The sequence below is a fragment of the Aphanomyces astaci genome (assembly GCF_000520075.1).
Source record: "Aphanomyces astaci strain APO3 unplaced genomic scaffold supercont1.5, whole genome shotgun sequence".
NCBI lineage: Eukaryota > Oomycota > Saprolegniomycetes > Saprolegniales > Verrucalvaceae > Aphanomyces > Aphanomyces astaci.
In genome coordinates, this window is record NW_009798268.1 from 28,275 (window position 1) to 41,553 (window position 13,279).

Sequence of the window (13,279 nt, forward strand, 5' to 3'; positions counted from 1 at the left end):
ATCTTGACTACTGTATATCAGTCCAATGTACATGTACAAGTACAATAGTACGTGATTGTACGACTTTACTGGAGTCAAGACTGCAATACATTTCCCAAGTGTATTTCTGGTTGTCCCCATTTTGAACACCGCAATATATTTGGTAGGCCGACTTCATCATGGCCGCGATCGCCGAGTTCATTCTCACGCACTGCAAGCACAGCGGCGGCAACATGGTGAATGGAGACCTCCCCCAAGCCATCGCACAGGCATCTGTGGAGGAGCTAGACGACACGCTCGAGTGCTTGAACGCAATCGAATACGCGGCGGCGATGGCGTATCTTTTGTACTGTCCCATCGAGAAGCGCGTGCAAGCTCGATGTTGATTGACGGACGATTGTGTAGGCTTGCGAAGGGAAAAAAACTGCATATTCACGGCGGTGGCGATGGCGGTGACGGAAAAGTCGACGAGGATGACGACGACGTGGACATGGGCACCCCAGCCTCTGTCCACGACGATCACCACGTGTCGTTTTTGCTCGAAGTCGCCGCGTACTTGAGCCAGCTTTCCTCGCTCCCTGTGGAACCAAAGGACGCGATCACATGTACGCAGTATCCTCCTCATGCACAATCCAACGAACATCTTTGGTGTAGTGGACGAGTTGGTCCGCCTCGCGGTGCAGGTCGGCATTGCACGCGGCGCAGCCATCCGTCTCGTGCATCCCTTGCGACAGCTCCTTCTACGTTGGCAGTCGTCGGGCCCTGCCCATCCGAACTCGCTCACGCCGCTCCACAGCTCGTTCGCTTTGGCCTGCGTCCACGCCAAGTGCTACCACATCGCCGTCGCCATCCTCGACCAGTGCGTGCGCTCTACGTCGCCATCCATCTTCTTCTTAACGAATCAATAGGCCCATCTTCGACGTCGCACATCCCCCAGCGGCCGTCCAGTCGATCCACGTGCTAGAGTACTTTTACTACGGCGGCATGGTATACACAGGGCTCAAGCAATTCCACTCCGCCGCCGCGTTCTTCCTCATGGTAACGGCCCGTCTCTTCAACATGAAACAACATGATATGAGAATGAATGTCTACTGAGAATGTACGTCTACAGACATTGACCGTACCTGCGAATGCGCTGAGCGCCGTGGCCGTGGAAGCGTACAAGAAGTACATGCTCGTGTCGCTTCTAGCTGCTAACAAGGTCGACTTCTTCGGCACGAGGAAATTGATGGCTAACCGAACTGGCAGGTCGCCCCGCTGCCCAAGAGCGCTGGCTTGGTTGTGTCCCGCAGCATTGAGTCGCATGTGGGGCCGTACTTGGCGTTCGTCACAGCCTTCGCGTCGGCGCAAGCGGCCACCGTCGCCACCGCCGCAGCCGCCATTGTAATGCTTTGCATCGCCATCCCCTACATTTGAATTGGCCACGTTCACATATTGTCGCTGTAGCCAGACAACCACGGCCTCGTCAAGCAATGTGTGACAGCGTTCAAGAAGCAGAGCGTTCAAAGACTCACCAACGTGTACACGACCGTGCCGTTGGTCAAAGTTGCCTCGGGCATTCTCGACTCGGGTTCTTCTATTTGGTAATCATATATATATATTTATTTATAGGTCAAGTGATAACAAATGTAGCGACGCCGAAGCGTGTGTGCTCGACATGATTGAAGCGCGCGAGATCGCGGCGACGATCGATAAGCACCAGGACATGGTGCAGCTTCTGGGCGTGTCGTCGTCGTCGCTGGAGGAATTGCAAGCCACGATCGAGGTCGCGATGGAGTGCACGGCGCGCCTCCAGGACGTGGACCTCGCCCTCGCCAAGAACCCCAAGTACATTGGTCGCGTCAAGGACAAGCGCGCCAAGTTTGCGGGGGACGATGGCGCGTCGGCGTGGCAAGGGGGTCCGCAACTGAGTGGATAAATATTTACATTTTTAATATTGTTCCCCATCAAGTTAGTTGGCTATATATATATATATTATCTATGGTCAGTCTATTGACATCACGTTATGGCTACTACGATTGAATCATGTTTTGGCGACTAACTACGATTGAAAGAAATACCAAATGCAGGGGATATCCACTTCAAATGAAAATATCTCGTTCAGATACGAGCGTGCTTATACGTGGGGCGGCTGATACCCGTACGGACTCGAGTTGTACTGGTGCTGCTGGTGTGGAGGTGGAGGCGGGGGAGACGGATGGGTGCCGTACGCTGGCTGGGCGTAGCTAGGTTGGTTGTAGTACCCTTGCTGTTGATGGTAGCCTCCTTGGGAGTACTGGGGGTGGCCCCCTTGGGGGTATTGCGGGGGGCCCCCTTGGGGGTATTGCGGGGGGCCCCCTTGAGGGTACTGCGGGGGGGGCCCTTGAGCGTATTGCGGGGGGGGGGCTTGGTTATTGTAGTGGGGGTATGGCTGTGGAGGGGGTTGGTTGTTGTAGTGGGGGGGGGCTTGGTTGTACTGAGGCGGGGCGTTGTGGGTTTGGTTGTAGTTTGTCGCGTAGGGGTTGCTTGGGTGGTGATTCGACGGCGCGTACGCAGGGGCCGCGGCGGGGGGGGCGCCTCCGTACGCAGGCGGCGGGTTCGGGGCATTCACCGCCGGTGGGAACCCCCGCCCGGCGGGGTGGTTGCCGGGACTGCTCTGTCCTGCGAGCGACGCGGCAAACGCGGCGTCGGCGGCCACTTGGTCGGTGACGGAATGGGTGGTTTGGAGCTGGTCGTGCAGCGCCGTATCGTGCAGGCGTTGCGCCAGCTCGCTGTCCTGGGCGCTCTGGAGGTTCATTTCGAGCTCCACCTTTTCGCAGTGTCTGGCGTGGCAGTGGTCCATCACAGTCTGCTCCAGCTGCGCCACTTTCTGCGTCAGTTCGCTGTAAAACACGCCGCCTTCGGTCGCGTTGCCCAGCAACTGCTCGTACAAATCCACCGCCTTTTGCAACTCCATGAGCGCGTCCTCTCGCTGCCGCGTGATCGGGTCGGCCTGCCGCGCCTGCTTGAACATGGCATTGCGCTCGGAAATATCCGTGATCAAGTCGCCTTGTTCCGCAAACGTGCCTTCAATCTGCGCCTTGAGCTGCTCCAGCTCGGTCTGCTTGGCTGCAAACACCGAATCGTCCCCCGTCGCCGCCAGCACGAGCGCGTGGGGTGCCACCGCCGCACGACCGGCCAGGTCCTTCTGCAGCTCATCCCGCTTTTGAATCAGCACGCCCAGCGCCACCATGAGGCTGTTGAGGAGCGACGTGTCGACCGTGGCGGCCGCCGGGTCTCGTTCTGGAATGCGCCGCTGCAGCTCGTCGTGAGTCTGCCCCAGCACCGCCAGCGCCGGCGACGTCAGCGAGCTCTGGATCGCCAGGTCGCTCTGCGTGGCGTCCCGCAGCAGCTTGTGGTACCGATCCACGTCTGCCACAAACCCGTCGCTCAACGCACTCGACGCCGGCCGCATCGCCCACTGGCTGCCGTACGTCCGTTTGGCGTCGGCGTCCTCGGCCGCTTCATCACGGAGGTAGTTTTCCACGTTGCGCAGACGCTCCTCCACGTGCGCCTTGCTGCGCTTGTTCTCGTCCAGAATGCGACTGATCGGTGCCGTCAGCCCCTGCGCCTGGCACGCCTCGATGCGTCGCCACAGCGCCGCCGGCACCCCCGCGCCCTTTTCGAACGCCTCCACCGACGCAGGCAGTCCCAGCGAGGCCAAATGCACCCGCGCAGCTTCGTTGTACGCCGACACCTACCCAACTATGAGGGGAAACACAAAACCAATCGTCCTCTCTAGAATGAAAACTGTACTATGGGTCTAGCGTACACTCGAATCGTCACGAATTATATACATACAGGCCATGATAAATCAGTCTACTACCGCCATGATATCTATAAATACTAGCGCCATTCGAAGACATATATATATATATATATATAAATGTAAACGTAAATATTCAACATACATCCCTAATCCAAATATATATATATCTAGCACAATTGAAAGCCACATACGTACAAATATATATTGAACATATAGGCCCCATCTTTCTCTATACACTCGAGTATTTATATCTTTTCAAACAAGCAAAACCATGATATAGTGTGTGGACCACCCAAACACATCATATACAAGCCAGCAACCTTTGGACAAATATGTCCAATATCCAGTCATAATCCAACCAACCAGTAGAGTTATCCAACCCTCGTAATAATAAAACGATTTAAAAAGTGAAAAAATAATAAAAAACGATTTAAAAAGTAAAAAAACAATACCTGTGACGCCGACGCCGTGACGAGGCTTTGGTAGATGGCGTCGTTGTCGGCGCACTTTTGCCGCAGCCACGTGGGCACGAGCCCCTCAAACAAGTCGACCGCTCGCTCCTTCTCGGGCACGATGGGCTTGACCATGGACGCCGCCGTGAGCGTCGGCAGCGCCGCCAACGCTGGGATCGTCTCCATGTAGATCGTGTCGTTGTCCTTGCGGGCCTTGTTCAGGGTCTCCACGATGATGGCCTGCAACGCGCGCACGGACGCCGGCAGCGACGGCGGCAACTTGCTTTGCGTGGCGAGGGCGATCGCTTGGCCGCAGAGGGCGTCGGCGGTCGCGAGGCGCGAAATTTCTTCGCCGTAGCCGGCTCCCTTGGCCACCGCGACCTCCTTGGACGCCTTTCCTTGCCAGAATTGCGCTGCCGCCTTCATGCACAGCACTTGGAACTGGATGTGGATGCTCCACAAGCGGTCCACGGCCGCCTTCATGGCCGCCGAGTTGCAAAAGTCGAGCGCGGACGAGTAAAACGCGACTGCTTGCGTCGCGAGCTTGGACTTGATGCCATCCTTCATCTTGTCCTTGATGGCTTTCTCGTAGAAGCACGCTTGGGCCTGTGCGAGCATGAGGTTCACCAGCATGCCGAGGCCTTCCGGACACATGTCGACGGTGGTCGTCGCCGTGAGGCCGAGGGATTGGATTGCCGCAAATGCCCCGGCGGACTGACTGAAGTAGTTGCACGCCGCCTTGATCCCCTCGGGGGTGGATCGATCGCACGCGACGGCGCTTTGGGAGTCGAGGGCCCCCACAAGAAACAACGCGGCCGCTTGCTCGAACTGGACCGAATATTGCGTCAACTTTTGGCGCGGACAAAACGAGTCGAACCACGTGAATGGCAGCTTCACCTTGGTATCGCTCACAGGGAATCGCGTGTTGATGAGGTCCAGTTGCGCGATGTACCGAAGCAGGACTTGACGCGAGATCGACGACGGCGTGCGCACCAACTCGACGTCTTTTCGCATCTGTGCAAACGACTCGAGGGCCGGGTCGAATTTCTTGGCCTCGTCCTCCGAGTATTCGTTGCTCAGGTACGCCCGCATGGGCTTGATGACGTCAATCGAGCTCGTCTGCTTGAGCTGCACTGCCAGCATGATGTCAAGGAAGGACGTCCGTGTGAGTGCGGGAAGAAGTGTTGGGTTTTGGGCAACGAGGTGTGTGTATGACTTGAAGGAACCAACATTCTGGCGATGAAGCCAACATTCCGATGCGGCCTCGTATTGTTTTAATATTTTTGATATATCTTGCTTGTTGTATAAAGATCTTGAGGTTCATATTAAAAACACGTCCGCGAAAGCATCGAAAGATAGAGGCACATTCTCCATTGCCACAAGGGTATCGCGATAGAGTCAACTTAACCTGTGGCAATTAATATACATTTGATACAGGATATTTACTGTCAAAAGTCTTCCAACCATGCGACGGTTTCAGCGATCATCAAAAGTCACCACGACCTTGCTTAAGATCATGCCCGGGTTATTGGCTTCAACAATCTTTGGGTGAAACGTCGTCCCACGAGCCGACGCTTCCATGAACAACTCGTACGTTGCAGGCGCCGATGCGTACGTCAAGGGAAACTTCGCGATCACGTCCACCGGTGTCGTGATGAAGGGCACAGGTCGTGCGTTCACAGTGAACCCGTCCGAGCTGGATTGGGGCGATACGATCGGTCGAGGTGCCAGTGGCACCGTTGTCAAGTCTCGTCATCGTCCTTCGGGCACAATCCTTGCTTTGAAGCTGATCAACATGAACGACAAAGGGAAGCGCGAGCAATTGATGCGTGAAATCCACGCCTTGTTCGACTCGGAGGTGCGTCGAAAGTCTGTCTGTGGTCTCTGCGACATGTATATACTCATGCTCCATCAGTGTTTGTGCCTTGTGACATTCTACGGCGCGTTCCTCAAAGACAGCGCGGTCGCACTCGCTCTCGAGTACATGGACGGCGGGTCGTTGGAGAACGTCGTGCATCAGCTTGGCGCCTTACCGGAGCGAATACTCGCCAACATCACATACCAAATCCTGTGTGGCCTCAGCTACCTCAAGTCCAGAAAGCGCGTCCATCGGGACATCAAACCATCCAATATTTTACTCAACAGCAAGGGCGAGGTCAAGCTCACGGACTTTGGCATTGCTACGGAACTGCACAACTCTGTTGGTAACGTTCACACACACACACAAAACCACTTCAACATCGTTGTTGTTGTATCACAAACGTCAAATGTCCTCACTGCTGTTGTTGCCTTTTTGCCAGCCATGTGCGGATCGTTTGTGGGCACGTTCAAGTACATGTCCCCCGAGCGCATCCAACACAAGCCGTACAGGTGGGTGGATGTGGATGACTCGAACGGACGGTCAAGATTGAACAATGCCGATGATTACTTGATGCAGCTACTCGTCCGACATTTGGAGCCTTGGCCTCGTGCTCATCGAGAGCGCCACGGGCCAATACCCGTACCAGCAACCCAAGACCACCATCGATGTATGGTTATGTCAAAAACGTCTCGTGTTTGTATATGCTCACACTCAAACTAGATGATTCAAAGCGTGTTGGAGTCCCCCCCGCCTTCCCTCTGCGAAGGTACTGAGACCTACGACGTCGACCTGTACTCGACGCTTCGTAGCGTTCTTCCCGCCTGACTTTTGTGCGTTTGTGCGATACTGTTTACACCAATCGGTCAGTACCAGGCCACGGAAGCGCCATGATCCTTTCTACCGAGTACTAATCTCGAACGCAACATGTATGTAGCCGACGGACCGCGCCTCGGTGGATGACTTGCTCCAGGCGCCGTGGTTTACTCGCTGCGGGGCTTTAGGTATGTTCTTATATCAAGTGGCGTGTTGCCGTTCTTGAACATCATATCATAATGCATGCGACGCTGTGTCAAGACTTGGACTCGGCGCGACAAAACATCTTTGCGTGGATCTCGGACGAGTGCCGGTCGTAAGCTGCTGATGCTATTCCGTCAAAGCAGCGTAGTATTATAATTTAACCTCTTGTTGTGCATTTGGAATCTATGGTTACGTGGCCCCGAGGGCGGCTTGGGCGAGCGCGACGTAGTACGCGACTTCGCCTTCGCCATGCGTCATCAAGTACATTTCCATCACGTGCACTTGCAGCGCGAGGTGCGGCAGGTTAGCTTGGCCAAATAGCAAGACCAAACACGGCAAGATCACGTCCGCCGACAGTGACGACGGTGGTACTTGAAGTGCCGCTCCTACTTCGGCGTGGAGCGTGCCAATTGCCGACATGTACGAACCCGTGATAGTGTCCGGAATGAACGTCGGCATAGCTTCCAACGCCGCCCGGGTTTGAGGCAACGCAAGTTCCTGCTGCACGTGCACTTCAGCGAGGTCCTGGACCGCAAGCTGGTGCATCCGGGGCTTGAGCAAGTCGTACCGCCGGGCGGCGGACGCCAACGTCGGGGCGTAGATACGATAGTACGCGGAGGCTAGTCGGATGTGCACCATCTGGCGCACGAGGGCGTTGAGGGTGGGGCGTCGACAGGAGGGAACGAGCCCGTGTTCGTGGATCAAGTGATTGGCGATTTGATCCACGAGGGGGTGCAAGGGGGGCATCGAGGGTGGCTGGGGGGACGCGTACGCGGTGGCCGCGATGTGCCGAAGGCGTTGACCGATGTCGGATTTGTCAAAGCACGTTTCCAGCAAGAACAGTTCGAACGACAAGTAATGGCTCGACGGCATTTGGTCGGTGGGGGGGAGCACTTGTTGGGGGGAGAGTTGGAGGACGGTGTGCCATCTGGACACTGTCTCACGATGCGAACAGAACGTGGGCACCATGTCGTCGTGGAACGACCACGCGCGAATGAGTTGGGGCGGCGACGTCACGTAATCGTCGGCAGATCGGCGGCGAAAGGCCGCAGACGACCCAAGTTCGGACTTGGCGTGAGCCAAGATTGCAGCGAGCCACTTGGCCTGGATCGCCAGGGTGCGATAAAGAACATCTCGTCGAAGGTGGTGGTGCCATGGAACTGTAGCTGGGACAGTCGATAGCACTGTGATCGCGCGTTCGTGTAGAGCGACCTCGACGTGCAACTTGATGCAAGCAAGAGAGTGGCCAAACGGGGGATGGCTGGAGCTACTGTCGCTGCGTCGGCGCCTCCAAAACGAGTTGGCAGGGGGGTTGACAGTGTCGAACTTGAGTTCCCAGTTGAGGCGACTGGTGGACATTTGCAGAGCGGTCCGCTCCAGCGCGAGGCGGGCTGTCAAGGCATCATCGCCGTCCACAGCTTTGGGGGACTTTGCATTACGTGGGGATGAGAGGATTCTCGAGAGCGGCCACAGCAGGAGCATCAAACAGAGAATGCCGATGGATATGCGACGCGAGACATGTAAAGAAGTGCACCAACGGCACTCGCTGCGTCTCCCGCACGCGCGTTATTGGCCCTTTTGAGATAAGATCGTTTTTGAAACTTCCGCACCAAAACTTCGAGTTTATGAGTCTCATTCCGTTGTATGAGGCTGACGAGGTACTACGTAGTACTCCGGAGTAGTTGATAGGGGGAAGTGGTTGCATGGACTTATTGGCATATCGTAGCTAACGCAGGTTGTACGATTTGGAAGCACACGAAAGTCTCTGCCGCATGAACAAGCATTATCATATCTTGGGTGCTTGAACTACGGAGTTACATTCACAAGACAACCAACGGTTTCAAGCGGTTGACCCACGTGGTCCCGAAAGAGCATATCGGTTTCATCAATGGCCTTCTTAACCACAGTAATCACACTACTGGGGGGTCGACGGGGCCAGGACTTGCGACATGGCTTTCGCAAAGATGGCAATCCCCAGGTCGATTTCACCTTCCGAGACATTCAGGGGTGGGATGAAACGAACGGTTTCGAACACACTACAAATCGAGATTGAGCATGAATCGTCGACGAAGTCGAGCGGTTACCTCGTCGGGAGCAACAGCATGCCGTACTCGACGCACGCTTGACAAATACGCGACACCGTGCCAGGGGGCACCGACTTGTCAAACTCCACGGCGACCATCAGCCCCACGCCGCGGACATCCTGCACATTCACCACCCCTTTGAGACGTCGCCACAGTCGACGAGAATGGTGAGATTAGCTAACCAAGATCGGAAACAAATCTTGCAACTTCGTTAACCCAGCCACCAATTGGGCTCCACGGACGCTCGCGTTGATGAGGGTGTTTTCTTCTTCAAAAGCATCCTACGGTGGTCGTGGTTACTACCAAGGGTGGCTCACGTGCTTTGACCAACCAATGTGGCTAGCGCAGCAGCGCAACTCACAGCATTTCCTGCATACGTGCCCCCCATCGACCCCGGTGGCTACAACATAAATAGTGTGTCGTTAAATAGTGCGATATAGTAGTATATATGGGATAATATATATTTGGGGACCTGGAGATCGGTCAACTCGTTGCGGCTTGCAATGACACTCAAAGGATATCCGTTCGCAATGCCTTTGGCCATCACCAAAATATCTGGAACCACATCGTACTGTCCATCGATGGCAAACATGGACCCCGTTCGGCCAAATCCACATTGCACCTACAGCAATATATTACACAACATCCTCGATAGTATATATCCTCGTATGACACGTGTGCATCGTACTTCGTCTGCGATCAAGAGGATGTCATGCTCATAGCAGAGCGAACTCAGCCCTTGGAGAAAGCCAGGGGGCGGCGCCACGTACCCCCCTTCCCCCTACATCACTAGACTGACGCGTGGATTGTAAAGTGCAACTTACCAATATTGGTTCAATCAGCATCGCTGCTGTTTCTGACGGTGCGGTTTGTTGCTTGAGAGCTAGTTCCACCTGCTCCAAACACCACGCGCTGCATTCGGCTATATTTGGTGATGATGAGATCGGCATGTAGGGTCCGCTAAGCACCTGGATCCGAGAAGGGGCTGTGAAGGGTGTAAGGGTACGGCATGACAAACACGCCACTCATAAGGGGGCCAAAGCCAGCTTTGTAGATCGTTTTGCTACCATATCGCAAACAATTTGCAGCAAAACAGGCGAAACTAATTGGACCGACCTGCTGGTGAGGGACATGGCTCCAACACTTCGGCCGTGGAAACCCCCTTGGAACACGATCACATTCGGCTTTTCCGTCGCATGTCGAGCCAACTTGACAGCATTTTCGACTGCTTCTGCCCCACTAGCATATCATCAACAAATAAGAAAGCGTCCATAGAACAAGCAATGCTTACGTCGTGAAGAAGCACAACGAATCCATACGCCGAGGGAGCAAGGGGAGCAAGGCCGAGGCGTACTTTAGCATTGGTTCGTGGTACGCCACGGACGTCTACAAAGAGTATTCAACTCGATGTTTATATCAATGCAACGGACCTGCCCATGCACCAATTCCGCCGCTTGTTTCTGAACTGCCTCCACGATGCGGGGATGGCAGTGACCAAGTGACGTGACTGCGATGCCACTGGTGAAGTCCAGCAGCTTTTGACCCTCCATGTTCCACACAAACGACCCGCTGCCTTTTGTCAGCACCATATTCGAGAGGCGGCCAACGCCGCGGGCAATCGTCGAAGTTGATTTGAACATGCCAACGCGGCCGAACTAGGAATCCAATGCGCAAGGTGAGATTGCAATAAAATGTGTATCGTCCCAACGTGATGACTCCTGCGGTACAATATGCACACGATTTATGCATAATTAGATAGATTTGAATTATGTTATTTTAAGAGTCTGGTCATATATGACTACTAATTACATGATCCGTAAATTATCCGGTCGTGTCGTTAGGTTGACTTAGACTTTCGATTGGTTGTCACTAAATAGTGTCGTGGCACTATTGGCATATCCGGATAATGGAACCGGTTGACGCATGCAACAAAACTTCATTTGCACATGAACTTCTCCATTGGACGGACCATCGGTGCGACTTTCTCGACGTCGGTAAGTCTACTCGACTTCATCCGAAGCCATTACGATGCTCCCTAGGCGAAGATAATGACGGAACAAGGGGCTATCTACACGTCTATTCAGAAGAAACTCCAAGACGCGTTCCAGCCCACGCATTTGGAAGTGCTCAACGAAAGCTACATGCACAACGTCCCCAAGGGATCTGAAACCCACTTCAAGGTCCGTCCGTCCACTCCTTTGGACGTGGTGACTAATGACATATCGTCGTTATGTAGGTCGTGGTGGTCTCTGACGAGTTTGAAGGCAAGCCTCTCATCCAACGGCATCGCCTCGTGAACCAGGTGTTGGCCGCGGAATTGGACGGCGGCGTGCATGCCTTGTCGATCCAGAGCAAGACCCCGACTCAGTGGGCTGCCAACAACACGGTGCGACCGTCTCCTTCCTGCCTTGGCGGCATGCTTCACGACCAAAAGAAGTAGTTATTACTTCAAATATTGTCTCTGGACGAGATGAATCAACATGGAGATAGCTCCCCCGAGGAGCACTGCGACGATTTCGTGTTTGTGTTCGTCCACCGCTTGATTCAGCGTACGCAACGGGGCGTCCCAGGGCTTGGTGCCAGCGGCGGCAGGCGGCAACGACGTCGGCAAGTGCACATGGCGACTGGCGAGGAAGCCATAATGCATCTCCGACACGGCGTTGGTCAGGGCCAGCTCAATGTCGAGGTCGTCTTCGGGCTTGTCGAGCCGCGTATGGGCATCTTTTGTGATCAGCCACACTTGGTCGAACCGAGTCTTGAGTTCATTCGCCACGACCTATGGAAAAGCACCAGTAAATTCCATATCATGTCACTAAAATTGCTGAAACTAGACGGTAACATCACTGCAAAATCTGAAGCCAATGGCACATTATTGCATTGAGCACCGCTAAATCAACGCTCTTGATGATCGGCAACATATCGTACCAAATGCATGCCATAGTTGTCAATGGACGCCTGCGCCTTTTGCTTCAAGATAGTTTCGTCGGTTTCAAGCTAATTCAACGTGTAAAGTAAGATCTCAACAGGTTAAAGTGAACCTTGAACGACACGTAGAACGCGTCTGGTGCCCACACGTGGCGCAGCAACCCCAGCAATTTCGGCACCTATGGAGAGCAACGTTCAGATCTAATGAAAAGCCAGGGAAAAGTAAGTAAGTACGTTTTGCAACTGCAACGACAGCCCTTGGTCCACCGTGGCGTGGGACTGGATCTTGTGCTCGACCAATTCCGCGTCGGGGATGTAAAAGTCGCTGACGGCGGCGGCGAGGTAGAAGACGGCGCGCTCCTTGAGAGGGGCCACCGCCGCCGCCACCAGTTGGAGCGCGTAAAAGTAGTCGTTCACAGACACAAATGAGATCGGGTGCAGGATGTTGAGCTGCTTGGCTTGCTTGTAGCTCTTGAGCGCGTCCACACATCTAGCTTGACTCACGCGATCGTCGCTGGAGATCTCCATGTGGTGTCCATCTGGACAATAGCCATGAGGTTCGTGGCACATTTCGTTGGCTGGTTGTATACCTTTGGCCATGGCGAGATGCTCCAGGAGCTGGAAACTCATATCGCGCCCCATAGACTTCTACATGGCAGCAAACGTGGTGAGAACGATCATCATGTTCGAGTCATGATGACCTACTTGGAAGTGGCGCGCAAATGGCATGACGCAACCAGGCCGATGGAGGAACACGACGGCGTACCCTAACTTGACAAAGTACCTGTTGCTCATGCATGACTCGTTTAGGCGCGTGTGATGATCATGGTCGTGTGCACAAGGATAACTTACTCGGCCGAGGACGCGCCTCGAGATCCTGTCGAGAAGTTGTCGATGAAGCGCACGGTGTTACGCTCCAACGGAATGGTCGTGCCGCCGGACGTGACCACGACGACGCAGCGACCGATGCTTGTCTGGTGGGCCAGGAAGGTCTCCAGCTCGTTCTTTACCTCGGCAGTCCACGATGGCGCCGCTGTGGCCGCAAAGTACGCGTCTGCGATGGCGCGCTGACTGGCCAACTTGTCTGTCATGATGCTGCTTTCAGTGCCAACAACGGTGCTGTTAACTTCGAAGTATGAATTTGATGCTGGTGGTCGAATAGCTCATTTATTAT

General features: G+C 54.5%; 7 protein-coding genes across 20 annotated transcripts; 3 read left to right on the plus strand and 4 right to left on the minus strand.

The window, feature by feature from the left end:
- The first annotated feature begins 115 nt into the window (after positions 1 to 115).
- Positions 116 to 2,334, plus strand: H257_02805 (hypothetical protein). 4 transcript variants are annotated; one of them, XM_009826605.1, is made up of 8 exons: positions 116 to 325; positions 385 to 584; positions 634 to 838; positions 888 to 1,017; positions 1,091 to 1,180; positions 1,228 to 1,362; positions 1,426 to 1,562; positions 1,612 to 2,334. In XM_009826605.1, the coding sequence occupies exons 1-8, from the start codon at positions 159 to 161 to the stop codon at positions 1,895 to 1,897; spliced, it is 1,350 nt and encodes a 449-aa protein (XP_009824907.1). In that variant the 5' UTR covers positions 116 to 158; the 3' UTR covers positions 1,898 to 2,334. The 4 variants fall into 4 exon arrangements, with proteins under 4 accessions (XP_009824907.1, XP_009824908.1, XP_009824909.1 ...); XM_009826606.1 differs by having other exon boundaries at positions 116 to 584; XM_009826607.1 differs by having other exon boundaries at positions 385 to 838.
- Positions 1,902 to 5,428, minus strand: H257_02806 (hypothetical protein). Its single transcript, XM_009826609.1, has 2 exons — positions 4,219 to 5,428; positions 1,902 to 3,694 (listed from the first exon to the last, which is right to left on the minus strand). Exons 1-2 carry the CDS (start codon positions 5,359 to 5,361, stop codon positions 2,096 to 2,098), a joined length of 2,742 nt encoding a protein of 913 aa, XP_009824911.1. The 5' UTR covers positions 5,362 to 5,428; the 3' UTR covers positions 1,902 to 2,095.
- Positions 5,429 to 5,715: 287 nt separating this feature from the next.
- On the plus strand, positions 5,716 to 8,704 carry H257_02807 (STE/STE7/MEK1 protein kinase). Of its 4 annotated transcripts, XM_009826610.1 has the most exons (8): positions 5,716 to 6,076; positions 6,134 to 6,422; positions 6,519 to 6,588; positions 6,656 to 6,746; positions 6,800 to 6,845; positions 6,889 to 6,941; positions 7,014 to 7,080; positions 7,154 to 8,704. In XM_009826610.1, exons 1-8 carry the CDS (start codon positions 5,798 to 5,800, stop codon positions 7,210 to 7,212), a joined length of 954 nt encoding a protein of 317 aa, XP_009824912.1. In that variant the 5' UTR covers positions 5,716 to 5,797; the 3' UTR covers positions 7,213 to 8,704. The 4 variants fall into 4 exon arrangements, with proteins under 4 accessions (XP_009824912.1, XP_009824915.1, XP_009824913.1 ...); XM_009826613.1 differs by having other exon boundaries at positions 6,800 to 6,941; XM_009826611.1 differs by having other exon boundaries at positions 7,014 to 8,704.
- On the minus strand, positions 7,105 to 8,605 carry H257_02808 (hypothetical protein). The gene has a single exon (XM_009826614.1). The coding sequence runs from the start codon at positions 8,576 to 8,578 to the stop codon at positions 7,286 to 7,288; it is 1,293 nt and encodes a 430-aa protein (XP_009824916.1). The 5' UTR covers positions 8,579 to 8,605; the 3' UTR covers positions 7,105 to 7,285.
- Positions 8,705 to 8,866: 162 nt separating the features above from the next.
- H257_02809 (4-aminobutyrate transaminase) lies at positions 8,867 to 10,855 on the minus strand. 8 transcript variants are annotated; one of them, XM_009826615.1, is made up of 11 exons: positions 10,611 to 10,855; positions 10,472 to 10,566; positions 10,297 to 10,419; positions 10,149 to 10,243; positions 10,005 to 10,102; positions 9,869 to 9,961; positions 9,653 to 9,802; positions 9,512 to 9,580; positions 9,363 to 9,461; positions 9,181 to 9,299; positions 8,867 to 9,132 (listed from the first exon to the last, which is right to left on the minus strand). In XM_009826615.1, exons 1-11 carry the CDS (start codon positions 10,818 to 10,820, stop codon positions 9,012 to 9,014), a joined length of 1,272 nt encoding a protein of 423 aa, XP_009824917.1. In that variant the 5' UTR covers positions 10,821 to 10,855; the 3' UTR covers positions 8,867 to 9,011. The 8 variants fall into 8 exon arrangements, with proteins under 8 accessions (XP_009824917.1, XP_009824918.1, XP_009824920.1 ...); XM_009826616.1 differs by having other exon boundaries at positions 8,867 to 9,299; XM_009826618.1 differs by having other exon boundaries at positions 9,181 to 9,461.
- A 271-nt stretch (positions 10,856 to 11,126) lies between these two features.
- On the plus strand, positions 11,127 to 11,620 carry H257_02810 (hypothetical protein; the record flags this gene model as incomplete). The annotated part of the gene is made up of 3 exons (XM_009826623.1): positions 11,127 to 11,174; positions 11,220 to 11,360; positions 11,417 to 11,620. The coding sequence occupies 3 exons, from the start codon at positions 11,127 to 11,129 to the stop codon at positions 11,618 to 11,620; spliced, it is 393 nt and encodes a 130-aa protein (XP_009824925.1).
- On the minus strand, positions 11,601 to 13,228 carry H257_02811 (hypothetical protein). The gene is made up of 7 exons (XM_009826624.1): positions 12,958 to 13,228; positions 12,811 to 12,889; positions 12,696 to 12,753; positions 12,340 to 12,644; positions 12,219 to 12,284; positions 12,106 to 12,174; positions 11,601 to 11,956 (listed from the first exon to the last, which is right to left on the minus strand). Exons 1-7 carry the CDS (start codon positions 13,194 to 13,196, stop codon positions 11,624 to 11,626), a joined length of 1,149 nt encoding a protein of 382 aa, XP_009824926.1. The 5' UTR covers positions 13,197 to 13,228; the 3' UTR covers positions 11,601 to 11,623.
- Between the last annotated feature and the right edge of the window lie 51 nt (positions 13,229 to 13,279).

What these genes read in the sequence shown, in the direction of transcription:
- H257_02805 (XM_009826605.1), top strand. Translation starts at nt 159, where the DNA reads ATGGCCGCGATCGCCGAGTTCATTCTCACGCACTGCAAGCACAGCGGC. An exon ending in GCCGTCGCCATCCTCGACCA is followed by an intron (nt 839 to 887) that starts GTGCGTGCGCTC and finishes ACGAATCAATAG; the next exon opens with GCCCATCTTCGACGTCGCAC. An exon ending in CCACCGCCGCAGCCGCCATT is followed by an intron (nt 1,363 to 1,425) that starts GTAATGCTTTGC and finishes TTGTCGCTGTAG; the next exon opens with CCAGACAACCACGGCCTCGT.
- H257_02806 (XM_009826609.1), bottom strand. Translation starts at nt 5,361, where the DNA reads ATGCTGGCAGTGCAGCTCAAGCAGACGAGCTCGATTGACGTCATCAAG. An exon ending in TCACGGCGTCGGCGTCACAG is followed by an intron (nt 3,695 to 4,218) that starts GTATTGTTTTTT and finishes ATAGTTGGGTAG; the next exon opens with GTGTCGGCGTACAACGAAGC.
- H257_02807 (XM_009826610.1), top strand. Translation starts at nt 5,798, where the DNA reads ATGAACAACTCGTACGTTGCAGGCGCCGATGCGTACGTCAAGGGAAAC. An exon ending in ACGCCTTGTTCGACTCGGAG is followed by an intron (nt 6,077 to 6,133) that starts GTGCGTCGAAAG and finishes ATGCTCCATCAG; the next exon opens with TGTTTGTGCCTTGTGACATT. An exon ending in GATACTGTTTACACCAATCG is followed by an intron (nt 6,942 to 7,013) that starts GTCAGTACCAGG and finishes ACATGTATGTAG; the next exon opens with CCGACGGACCGCGCCTCGGT.
- H257_02808 (XM_009826614.1), bottom strand. Translation starts at nt 8,578, where the DNA reads ATGCTCCTGCTGTGGCCGCTCTCGAGAATCCTCTCATCCCCACGTAAT.
- H257_02809 (XM_009826615.1), bottom strand. Translation starts at nt 10,820, where the DNA reads ATGTTCAAATCAACTTCGACGATTGCCCGCGGCGTTGGCCGCCTCTCG. An exon ending in TCCTCTTGATCGCAGACGAA is followed by an intron (nt 9,803 to 9,868) that starts GTACGATGCACA and finishes ATATTGCTGTAG; the next exon opens with GTGCAATGTGGATTTGGCCG. An exon ending in AAGATTTGTTTCCGATCTTG is followed by an intron (nt 9,300 to 9,362) that starts GTTAGCTAATCT and finishes GTGAATGTGCAG; the next exon opens with GATGTCCGCGGCGTGGGGCT.
- H257_02811 (XM_009826624.1), bottom strand. Translation starts at nt 13,196, where the DNA reads ATGACAGACAAGTTGGCCAGTCAGCGCGCCATCGCAGACGCGTACTTT. An exon ending in CGAGGCGCGTCCTCGGCCGA is followed by an intron (nt 12,890 to 12,957) that starts GTAAGTTATCCT and finishes CATGAGCAACAG; the next exon opens with GTACTTTGTCAAGTTAGGGT. An exon ending in CGTTCTACGTGTCGTTCAAG is followed by an intron (nt 12,175 to 12,218) that starts GTTCACTTTAAC and finishes ACGTTGAATTAG; the next exon opens with CTTGAAACCGACGAAACTAT.